This window comes from Sinocyclocheilus anshuiensis, unplaced genomic scaffold (genome assembly GCF_001515605.1).
Source record: "Sinocyclocheilus anshuiensis isolate Anshui unplaced genomic scaffold, SAMN03320099.WGS_v1.1 scaffold18, whole genome shotgun sequence".
In the NCBI taxonomy this organism is placed as follows: Eukaryota; Metazoa; Chordata; class Actinopteri; order Cypriniformes; family Cyprinidae; genus Sinocyclocheilus; species Sinocyclocheilus anshuiensis.
In genome coordinates, this window is record NW_015546047.1 from 1,532,250 (window position 1) to 1,544,622 (window position 12,373).

The 12,373-nt window shown below is 34.3% G+C and overlaps 1 protein-coding gene across 1 annotated transcript in view; it reads left to right on the forward strand.

The window, feature by feature from the left end:
• Positions 1-12,373, forward strand: part of LOC107699002 (double-stranded RNA-specific editase 1-like) — a gene marked incomplete at both ends in the record, with an annotated part of 180,496 nt that overhangs the window by 74,768 nt on the left and 93,355 nt on the right. Inside the window, one exon of the mRNA XM_016500138.1 lies at positions 404-485. Within this exon, the coding sequence (XP_016355624.1) occupies positions 404-485 (82 nt within the window). The remainder of the gene's footprint in view (positions 1-403; positions 486-12,373) is intronic.

A 12,373-nucleotide genomic window follows, 5' to 3' on the forward strand; every position in this document is an offset into this window, starting at 1 on the left:
TATATATATATATTTATTTATTTATTTATTTATCTGCACTTTTAATCAAATATATGCAGCTTTGATTATTAAAAGCTTTCAAAAACATTAAAACATTTTTAGTTGTTCATGTGCATATGTGTGTGTGTGTGTGTGTCTATAATGTAATAAATGTCTTTACTAGTGAAGGAAACTGAAACTTCCCCAGTTGTATGTGGAAGCAGAGAGGAGGTGTTTAAACAGTGATTGTTAAGTGTAAATGAAGTATAAAATGTGTGACAGCTGGGTTTGGGGGAATTTCTCCATTTATGGTGCTCATTTCTCTCACCGAGTCCTCTCAGTTTAGATTTGCTCTTAGGATCAGGATCGGTAGAGAGAACCACTTTAGCTCTGGCCTGATGTTTTATTCCTCTTTGTGTTTCAGGAAGACGTGGAGACTCGCAGCAGGAAGATCTTGTTCAAGCCTGTAAGAGATTGGAGCAACATCCGCTGCTTTATAATAGCAGGTAAGTGAATCTGCAGTGATACACACTCAAACACAGAGGCTGTTCATGCGGTGAAAAAAAAAAAGGAAGGTAGAAGACTGATGGTAAGATGCAGCAAATTAAATCTTGTGCAAAACAAACTGTTGCTTTGTGCCTGTTGCTGATGTGTAGGGTTTCTCCGAGGCCTTCATCAGAACTGTAGGCACTAGTTATGTAGCGATACATCGATTTGTGACCATTGCAGTGATTTTAATGCAGTGTGTTTTTCTCCATTTTCATGATCTGTCCTTTCTTCGTGACTCACAACTGGGAGACTGTTAAGGCAGATGTTTTAGTGTCTGCTGACATCAGCAGCAAAAATGTGTTAGTACATTTCTGTGAATCGGTTCAGAATATCTGTTTTGATTAATGTCGTTCATGAGTCATTGACATTATGGTTCAGTTGTTTGCAGAAGTCCTTGTGTTGTGTTTTTGGCAAGATTTTGCAGTCTCTTTTGCTCACCAAGGCTGCATTTATTTGTTCAAAAATACAGTAAAAACGGTAATATTGTGAAATATCATTACAAAAAAATTAAAATAAGGGTTTTCTACTTAATTATTTTATTGGTAACACTTTAGTATTGGGACCAATTCTCACTACTAACTAGTTGCTTATTAGCATGCCTATTATATTTGCTGTTTATTAGTGCTTATAAAGTACAATTTCTGCATGATCATATTATACACCTCTAATCCTACCCAATACCTAAACTTAATAACTACCTTACTAACTATTAATAAGCAGCAAATTAGTAGTTTATTGAAGCAAAAGTCATAGTTAATGGTTTGTTAATAGCAAGAATTGGACCTTAAAATAGTGTGACCATTTTATTTAATGCAATTTTCTTTTTGCATTTTTTGTAGCTTTTGATAAATCTAATGTATCTTTGTTGAATAGAAGTATTCATTTCTTAAATCTTAAAAAAAAAATCTTACTGACCCCAAACATTTGAACGGTATAATATATGCTATAATAATAATAATAATAATAATTATTATTATTATTATTATTATTATTATTTTGTAGTGTTCATAGTGAAAACAGTGTAAAAATAATGCCTTGATTTCTCTTTTAGTGACGGAACATATTCTGTGGAGGCATTTAGGGAGCTACATTTCCAATTTATTTTATTTTTTAAATACATCACCCAGTAGGTTCTCGGATTCTGTGGAAGACCAATGGAAAATGACATATATTTCTCCTGCTAATATGACCCAGCTTTTTAAGAATTTAAGAGTTGCATTAATTTATTTAACAAAGGAGATATGAATATAGCCTTTGCGATAGGTTTCCATCACTTTGCCAGAAGAGACATACGGCAGCCTCAGAGATGAAATTACACAGGCCTGGAATCATTTACCTCTCACTTTTCAACTGTGATGACGTGCATCAAGTTCTGTCATTGACGCCAGTTACCATTCAGACAGTTGGCCTATACACTTTTAGGCTGGATAATGACACTGATTTACTATTTATTTCAGTTTGGCTGTTACAGGTTACTGCACAAAGCTAATATAATGACACCGATGACAGCATAATTTCAGATTTGGAGTAAGTAGCATATTAAAAAGCTGCCTGGAAAAAGTTACCCACTAGGACACAATTTATTTTCAATGAGATTTGTGAATTGTCATGATATTTATAGTGGTTGTAATTTTGCAAAATTGGATGAAACTGGACACATGCTACCAATATTTAGCAAATATTTTCATATGCACTAAAAGGTTTGGATTAACAGATCAATCTTGGGAAGTTAAGAATCAATACCGGATTATTCAAAGAAAAATCGTAATACACTTTCATTAGCAACGCGCTTAAAAGCACTTCAGCATTTACTGTGTCCTCTCAGGTCTTACATCATTTCTGTGCTATTTTAAGGCGATTAATAGAGCAGGGTCTTTTCGTTCCTTCTGTCAAAGTCAAAACCGGAGCTGATTTTATTATGATCCGCTCTGCATCTCACCACGAAGCCTGTCAGATTTGAGGGAGTTCAGCGTGTTCATTCAGGCTGATGGGAATGGCTTTTCAAAGCTGGCATTGTTTGAGAGCGGTTTCTACACTCTCAGCGCTTGTTGCAGAAGCTTAACAAAACCTTGGGGCTTTGCACGTCCCTGGTGAAAAGCGCCTCTTGTTTTTAGAAGTAAGCCATCTAAAGACATGGGTGCCTGGGGTCTGGAGCATTCTGTGATTCTGGGCCCTTCGAGGTTTCTTTCATTTGCTTTGAGGAATTAACTGTCTTACAAAACGACAGTCATAAGACTGCGGCACTGCGGGCTCGTGGGAGCAGCGGGGTGGAGAGAGCTCGCTGCCGCTCTGCAGGTGATGCCAGAGAGATGCTTTGCAGACGAGCTGAGATCTCTAATCAAGGGCATTCACTTTCCACTGCTAAATAAGATTAATGAAAGCGTCTAATCTCTCTCTTCTTCTGTCTCATTCTCACCGGCCCACACAGAGGTGGGTGGTGTAACTAAAATCGTGTATATCATGGTATGAGTAATTTTATATCACAGCAGCAGTATTTATTACTATATAGTTATTCCTCCAAAAATAGTTTATTTATTGAATAATCTTGTAGCAGTGCCTTTGAATGAAATATTTAATCTTATTTTATTAGTTTGTATTTATATATTGCACAATATGTTGGTACCATATTGGGTATTAGCCAACACTGTAAAAAATAAAAAGTTGAGAAAACTTAAAAGTTGAAGGCAACCAGCTTCAGCAGTTGAGCACTTGAGTTTTCTCAACTTGTTTTTGTTGGAGATTTTTGAGTTTTCTCAACTTTTTGTTGTATAAACTGAAAACAACAAGTTGAAAAAACTCAAAAATCTGCTGAAGCTGGTTGCCTTAAACTTTTAAGTTGTCTCAACTTTTAATTTTTTACAGTGAATACCGTGTGTGTGTGTGTGTGTGTGGGGGGGGGTTTTAATGTACACAAATAAAATAATTTAGTTTAAATTAAATTATTTGTGTATATACAGAAATATCCGTTTGCTAATATTGAATATTTCGTTTTAAATTTAATTTGTATTTTTTTATATATTTAATTTATTTAACTTCCCATAATTTTACATTTTCAATTATGTTTGGCATCATCTAGCACTCAAAGTTAATATTTAATAACACAAACACTGTTAAAATTAATAATATAATTGCAAAATTATTGTCCATCTTTTATTCTGTACATTTCTAATTATTTTATTTTATTTTATTTTGCATCTCTAATTGTATTTACTTATGTGGAACATGCTGGATGCAAACCATCTTCTTTACTTGTTTAGGATGCACCCTGCTCTTTATTTAGTCCATGATTTTGAATAGTCCCTCTTTTTTGCCATATAGAAGTTAAACCTGTGATGTTTCTCCATGTGGTCTTCAGTCTTATCTTGCTCTGCTTTCTCCAGGTTGCGCCTTTACTTACTATATTTCTCACAGATTACATCCATTCTCCTTGTTACATGTATTACAGAACACATGAGAAGGAATGAAAACCTGAAGGCAGAGATGCTTTTTCAGGTTTGAGCTTTATCTCTGTCATCCATTGGTTCAGACGTAGGAGAAGCTGTCTTGGATTGTAAGGGATCTGCAATGACCTTTCAAAATAACTGTCCCATGATGATGTATAAATGTCTAGCATATGTCAGCATATGTCGAAGAAACATATATTATTCTCCTTGGAACATGGATTTAGATCTGGCTCATGCTGTGGCCCGATCCTGTTCTACATCCGATAAAGCTAACTTTTTTTTGCTCAAGTCTGAGCTTTGTACAACTTATTTAGCTGTGCTGTGACTGCATATTGATCAGAGATGAATATAGTTGCTCCCTGTAGACCTTATTATAAATCTACACCCTGCTTTCCAAAATTCTTTTCTGAGAGCTTTTGGAGGAAGTTCTGCACAGATTCCCAATGATCTGATACCTGGAGCAGAGCCACAACGGCCCGACCACTATAGAAAGCAACAGTGTGGTTCAGGATTTTCATATCCTATCCGTTTTCTTCAGAAAGTAAGTCAGCCCCTCTACACTCTCTAACGGTGTATAGATTTGTATAGCTCAGTGTTTTGCAGTTCACTTTAAATATATTGTGTATTGACCTGAATTTTGTTATTTTATTGTTAAACAGTAAATGGAAGACAATAAATCTTTTTATTTTTTAATAAATTATAAATAAATCAGTAATTTTATGTTAGTAAATTTAGGCATCACAACATTTTTATAAATTATTATTTTATTATAATATACAGCTATATACGTTTGCTGATATTAAATATTTAACTTTAAATTAAATGTTTATTTTTTTAAAGGGGTCATATGATGTTGTTAAAAAGAACATTATTTTGTGTATTTGGTGTAATGAAATGTGTTTATGTTGGTTTTTTTTATTTTCCACATTTCCACACCTTTCTGAAACGCGTCGGTTTTTACAAAGCTCGTCGGTCTGAAAAGGGAGGTGTGCTCTGATTGGCCAGCTATCCAGTGCGTTGTGATTAGCCGAATACCTCAAGCGTGTGACGAAAATGTTACGCCCCTAGCATACTGTGATGGAGCGATGAGACAAAAACATTAAAAACCCATTATAAACGAGCATTTGTTGCATCCAGTGGGGACATAATTACGGATTATAATGATTTATTGCATCATATGGCCCCCTTAAAATTTAACTTCCCATAATTGTACTTTTTTAAAAATAACACTGTTAAAATTAATAATCTCCTTGCAAAATGAATATCTATCGTCGATTCTAACTTTTTTTTTAAATGATGTTGTGCATCCCTAATTGTAATTAAACGCAAACCATTGGATACTTTTTTTTTTTTTTAGTCCTGGTCTAACTTTGTGTTACTAGTTTTCAATAGGTCCAACTCTATATTGGTTGATGAGCCACATTAGTTGCCAATAACAAGTAACGAAATGCAAGTTTATGATGATGATGATACATATCTAGTATGAGCTGATACATTTAATATTCACTGATACTAATCTAACAAAAATGTCTAAAAATGGCTGATAATTGATATGGTACTAATATACCATGCATCCCTGTTACAGTTAGTTGCATTATGTAATTCCTGATTTGATTATATAATTCACTCTGAGCTTCACAGTTCATTCCAACATGTTCACTTTTTTTTTTTTCAAATTTGCAAATACTTTTTGGCTGTGAATCAGGTTTTAATGTGATTCATCTCTGTGCTGCTCGGGTTGGTTCAAGGGGATTTTTTTTTTAAATGCCTACAGAGAAAATGAATGGGAAAAATGCTTTGGGAACCAAGACTGCTGAAAAAGTGTGCACTCACTGTTGGGCTCTTATTGATGGCTGCGTAGTCACCCACAGATCCTCTCCGTGCCTACAGTCGCTGACATCAATATTGTTTCTGCCGTCCCGTTCGCCAGCCTCCCGCTCCTCCTCACTATTGATGGATGACCCCACTGATAAAGAGATGCAGGACCGCAGTGCATGTATTTTGCCGGTACAAATGCAGATCTGAGACTTCTGCAGCAGCTAACCAAATCAAAGAGCGATAAATCTCCTTGTGCTTGTGTACTTTGTTATGTAGAACAGCAATACATCTTTTCACAGCGATATTAAAATCTCTCTTTTATTTCATATGTGGGTAGTGAGGCATTTAATTCTATAATGGTCCAGTACTTTATACATGTCAGAACTGGCAATGTGGAATAAAGCATTCATCGATCATTTTCATGGGGGAACGGCTTCTCGCTGTGCCATACAGGTCGAGACTAGAAGGGGGTTGCAGGTCTTTCCGGTTTGAGGTCTACATGGTCTTGTCTCAATCTGAGCAGGACTTTTTAAATCATTTTTTGATTCGCTTTTGTGCACAGGCTTGAAATAAGACAGTCAGAGTTCCTTTTAATACAGTCGTGTTAAAATATTTCTGAACTGCAAACATTTTTTTTTTTACAGGATGCGTGAGGGTGAGAGCTATTTTCTGTTAAAAGAAAACAACAGTAATGGAAACTTAAAGTTAAGCATTACAGAAAGAAGAAATCATTGACTGAATTTTACTAATATACTACTTATTAATATCCTTAATATACTGTTTATTAATATAATTTTACTAAGATCACTTTCAGTTATTTAAAAAAAAATGTGAATACATATTTATTTATTAACAAATAATCTGTATATCACTTTCTCTCTGTCTCTCTGTTTATATATTAGTAAGTAAATATAATATAAATCTAAACATATATTAGTTAGTAAATAGCTCTTTATTTATTTATTTACTAACTGATATTCTGGATATCAGTATATTTTATATATACAATACATTTTTAATTTTATAATCTATTATTCATTGATATCTTATTTTAATAAATAAATATACATTTCATAAATAATTTAATCCAAAAAGTAACAGTTTTATTATTAGAAGTGCCAGTGAAATTGTATTATTTTCCACTATTTTGAATAATAGTAAAGTGATCACAATTCTGAAATAACACAAATTAAAATATTGTAAATATATAGTGAACAAAATAAACATAATATAAATACATTTTTATATTAGTTAGTAAATATTTATTTACTAACTAACTAATATTCTGGATAATACTGTATTTTATATATACAAAACTGTTTTTTTTAATTTCATCTTTTATTCATTATATTTTTATATAGATTTCATAAATAATTTAATCCAAAAAGCGCCAGTTTTATTAATAGAAGTAACGGTGAAATTTTACCATTTTCGACTATATTGAATAATAGTAAAGTGACCAAATCTAGGAAATAGCACAAATGAAAATATTGCAAATATGTAGTGAACAAGATAAATAAATAAAACATCAAAACTATATTGAACAAACTGTTTTCAAGACTATATTTGTTAATTGACAAATATACAGCATAACAGTAGTGGGTGAGCAGTACGGCGCCGTAGCTTTGAACTTGATTCTCTGCTCTTTTCAAACTATCTTCATTGGCGTAGATGGATATACAAACTGGGTGGCCAATATTTGTCCGAAGCACAAATTACTCTATATTTAATTGTCTGAATTGCAGCCATGCTGACATTCTGCTGCAAAAGTGAGTGGTATGATGATGGAATTAAATTGTCTTTAAACATCATTTATTTTGGGTTCAGTCGGGGTTCTGTGGGAGTGGGGACGTGGAGTGTGAGTTCATTATTGAATTTGCTGTCAATATAAATAAGTGCAGTGAAATCTAAGGGCAGCTGCCGTCCTATCGTCTCCCATAACACAAATGAGAGCTGAAGCCCTGGAGGTTCGGATCTGTCCTGATAACGCTCCACCTCTGCAGACTCGTCAATAGTGCCAATTATGTAGATGTGTGTGATTTTTGTCATGTGGCCCGGGTAGTGTAAGGAAAACCCAATACATGTCCTATCTGGCATGTTAACCATCCGAGGGCCTCTATTTTAATCAAAAGTTTGCCAGATAGTCCTCCGTTTGTTATTTAAGGCCTTTGACAGAGCTTTAATAAAGCTCTAGATGTATCTCGTGTGGATTTTGGGAAAGAGGCTTGTTGAATCAGTTGCTGTAATAACATTTTTTTTTCTATTTGGCTGAGAAGTCGCATGCTGTCAATGATATTGCAGATCTTTACCCGGGGACAGAGCTTGGTCTTATCTGGAATATTCAGTGCAGATGTGTTAGACGACATGAACGCTATGGTTTTCTGAGGCGGTGGTGGTATCTGATCCGGTTGTGTTGGAGGAGCTGAATCTGTGCTGGAGCAGAGTGGTTGATTGGGATCCAGAGCTCTGTTTCCATGCACATTTAATTTATGTGCAAAATTAGAATATCACAAAAACAATATGCCAGTAAATCAGAAAATCGCCACTTCTGGAGAAATTGGCAGAAAATAGCAATGAAGTGGAAGTTGTGTCCACTGGGGAAGACGCTCTGGCTCTTTTATTAAATATAATGAATGACTTGCGGTTTAGAATTATTCAGTCGCATAACTTCATAATGATTTTTTGGAATTTGTTCAGTATATGTATATATATCATTTTTGTTGTTCAAAATTTTGGGAAAGTACCTTTTTTTTTTTTTTTTAAGAAGGTGATACTATTCAGCAAGCATGCATTAAATTGATCAGAAGTGAAAGTAAAGGTTTCTGTTTCAAATAATTCCTGAACTTTCTATTCATCAAAGAATCCTATCAAATCAGCATATTGGAATGATTTCTGAAGGATCATGTGACCCTGAAGGCTGGAGTAATGATGCTGAAAATTCAGCTTTGCATCGCAGGAATAAATTACTTTTTAAAATATATTCAAATAGAAAACCTTTTTTTTTTTAAATTAAATTAATGTTCCACAGTTTTACTGTTTTCACTGTACAAAAAACAGTACATTTACATTTTGAACAGTAGTGTGTATTCTTTTCTTTTCTTTTCCTTCCTTTTCATTTTCTTTTCCTTTTCTTTTTGGACACTTAATTGTTTCTGCCTATTTTCAAGTTAAGATGAAACTTGCTATTATCTAGTATCTATTATCTGTTATCTAGTGAAAGCGCTTTCCCTTTAAGGGTATTTTATACCACAAACATAAAAAGTCCCTCCTGTACTACTATGAGGACATTTTATTTAAGTTAGGATGCCTAAAGTAATTTAGTAGCATTTAAACATTTGCATTTGCTTTTAGTGTGTTCTTTTCTCTTTTTTTAAACAATATAGCATGCATTTATTATATCAGTCATTTATTGGTTTTCAGCAATAACTCCATACTGGCCAAAATTTTAAGTGTTGGTATTTGTATGCCACCTTTGTTTCTTCCTTTTTTTATGTAATAAGAGTTTTTCCATTTAAAATTCCTATTTGAAAAATAAATGGAAGTACTAGCTATTAATGGTACAGAGCAGCTGTCATTGTCATTCTAACTTTGATTTTGCCATTTATTTTTAGGAAAGAAGCTCAGGTGCAACGTGCTGGTTTCACATCGGTGCTCTAAATTAAATCACCATGTTTTTGAGGGTTATGGGGCACATATGTGTGTGTGCTGGTATGGGGCTAGAGAAGGGCTGTTGTGACCCAGAGCTGTTTAGACTGCCCTCTGACCCACAATGCTGTCAGCCTGTGAATCAGCCCTTTCCTGGTTGGTGGGCAGACTGTACGTGGCATTAAACATCAAAGCCGCAGGTCCGCAGAAGTCATTTCCACTAAGCTGAGAAAAGATCCCGGCCGTGTCTCATGAGGGCCTGAAGACGTTCACTCAAAAGGGTGCTGGGGTTCGGTTCTGGATTATGTAAATCATAACCCTTCCTCTTCCAAATTGACTTTGATTCAAACCATATTTTATCTTGGTGACTTTTTTTATTATTATATAAACTAACACATACCATTGACAAAAATATTTGGCAAAACATTAATTTAAGGCCCTGTTTGTAAAGTTAGGCTATATTTTAATCGTTTATGCTTCTAGACTCTCTGACTGCCCAAAAATGTGATTTTTCCAAAACTTTCATTTATCGCTGCCGTTCTCTTCCTGTTCTCTCTCTGTTTGTCAGGTGGGATCAAAGAAAATGACTTTCTTCTTTTCTGGTACTTTTTTTGGTTCTAAAGGTAATTTTTGCCCTTAACACAGCAATAATTGCTTGAGGCCACCCTTTCCCTAAAGGCCAGAGATATATTGGCAGCTTTTTTTGTTGTTGTTGTTGATGACTTGAATTGAGGTGATTTGGCACAATTGTATGTGACGAGGATGAGCAAAAATGGGGCATCTGAGAGAGGCACTGAGACTCAGCAATAAAGAAATAATTTCATTATGAGATAAATGACTTCTGTCAGAACCTACAAGAAAAAAATAAACCGTTTTATGTTGCTTTAAAAAGGTTTCCATAGCTCCAGGATTCAGCACAACATCATTATTTATGTTTTCCTTTGGGTGGTGATTATGTCTGTGTTCATCTTGGAACTTTTTATTTTATTTAATAATTGAACAATAATAATAACATTTTAGAAATGAATGAATTATTAATTAATTAATTTAATAATAATAATAATAATAAACATTATATTATATAATATATAATAATAATAATAATAATTTATAATATACATTTTTATTTTATTTTTAATTTAATTAAATTTTTTATTTTTTTTATTTACCCTCCACATCAGCCAGTTTTTAATGTTTTGTTTTGTTTTATTTTGCATTGTTTATTATTAGTAGTAGTAATTAACTACTACTACTACTAATAGTAATAATATGATTAATCTTTGGTTGTTTCTGTTTGTTTTTTTATTTACCCTCCACATTAGTCTGTCAGACTTTCATGCATGCAGACAGTTTTTATGAAGTTAGATATCTCCGAATAGCTCTAAATTAACTTCTCCTCCCTCAAATCGGCCATGCAAATGAACAGCTGTTTCGTTCACGCCATTGCTGTACAGAATCGCATGAGATTGTTAATGCTCACGCTTGCTTGTTTGTAATCAGTAACGCCTCTATATAAGCTGAATAGCAATGCATTCTGCCGCAGTGATTTCATCAGGCCGTTCGCAGTGAGATTAGATGTTGGAGGAAACATAAATACAGGTTGAGTAGATTAAGGCTGTTGGTGTAATGAGAGCAGGAGTTGTTTGTGTCAGTGTCTGCGCAGTCAGTGTCCTCTCTGCACCTGCAGCCTGTAGGGATTCAGCATCAGCATGCTGGAGATGCGGCAGATTTATGAGCTGTGCTCCTCTTTCTCATTCTCTCTAACTTAGTTCTGCCTGTTGTGGGTTTTTCAAAGCAGTTTAACAACCCGTTAGGGTTGTGACTGTGAGGACATTTTCCCACCGGTTAATCGACGTGTGACAACACCAGTAATATCGGTATCACCGTGGGGGCGGGGGCGTTTCCTCTTTTCCTCGCTTTCCGTCGCTTTTAAATAGCTTGTAAAAGCAGCATGCGCATTTTACGTTCACGTTGAAATAGCGGCAATTCGGCATAAAGCAATTGTTCGTTTTTAGTTCGTTTGAATTTTCCCTCTTTTCCTCGCTTTCCGTCGCTCGTTCGGCACGCTGCATTGAGCAGCCGCGTTCAGTTTTTATTTGCAGTGTATTTTTATTTCTATAAAAAATCAAAAAGACGGTGGGGGTCGGTGCCACGGTGGGCAAGTGACGTAACCGGTGTTGCGGCTTAACACCGGTATCACCGTCAGCACCGTCTATCGCGGCAAGCCTACAACCCGTAAGGAGTTAGTTGGAAAATTAAGCACTTTGGAAAAGCTGTGTATTTCTCTTATGTTTCCGACACACTGATATGATGATTTTTTGGGGGGGCTGGTATGTTTAAGATTAAAGTCGCTCCTACCAGTTTTCTTTCCTGTCTTGAAGCATTTCTTATTCGAACAGCAAGTTGGATTGGGAGATATCGGGACCCTTTTTTTGAACAGCCAGTAGCCTTTAATTTGACTACAATTGACACTTTTGTGCCAGTCACTCCCTTCACATCCAATTTTTGGTTGAGAAAGAATTTAGGTATGAGCATTAGCACAAACAAAAACTCCCTGGCAAAACAGTTTGCCCACAGATTAAATGGTTTTCTTGCCAATATTTATTTAATTACTTACTTGTAAATATTTATTTTTATTTACATATTTATTTACCTATATGTATGGGCATATTCACATTTTTACTTGTATAAAGATTTATTTACTTATTTAAATTATATTACTTATTCTTTACCTATTTACTTACTGACTTATTCACTTAAATATTTTATTTCCCTTATTACATAAGTAAATAAATGTGTATTGTGTATTTGTGTTCAATTGTATATAATAATAAAATACCATTTAATTTAATTACTTAATTAAATTACTTTAACAAATATTTATTTTTGTGTATATGTGTGTGTGTATATATATATATATATATATATGTATATATGTA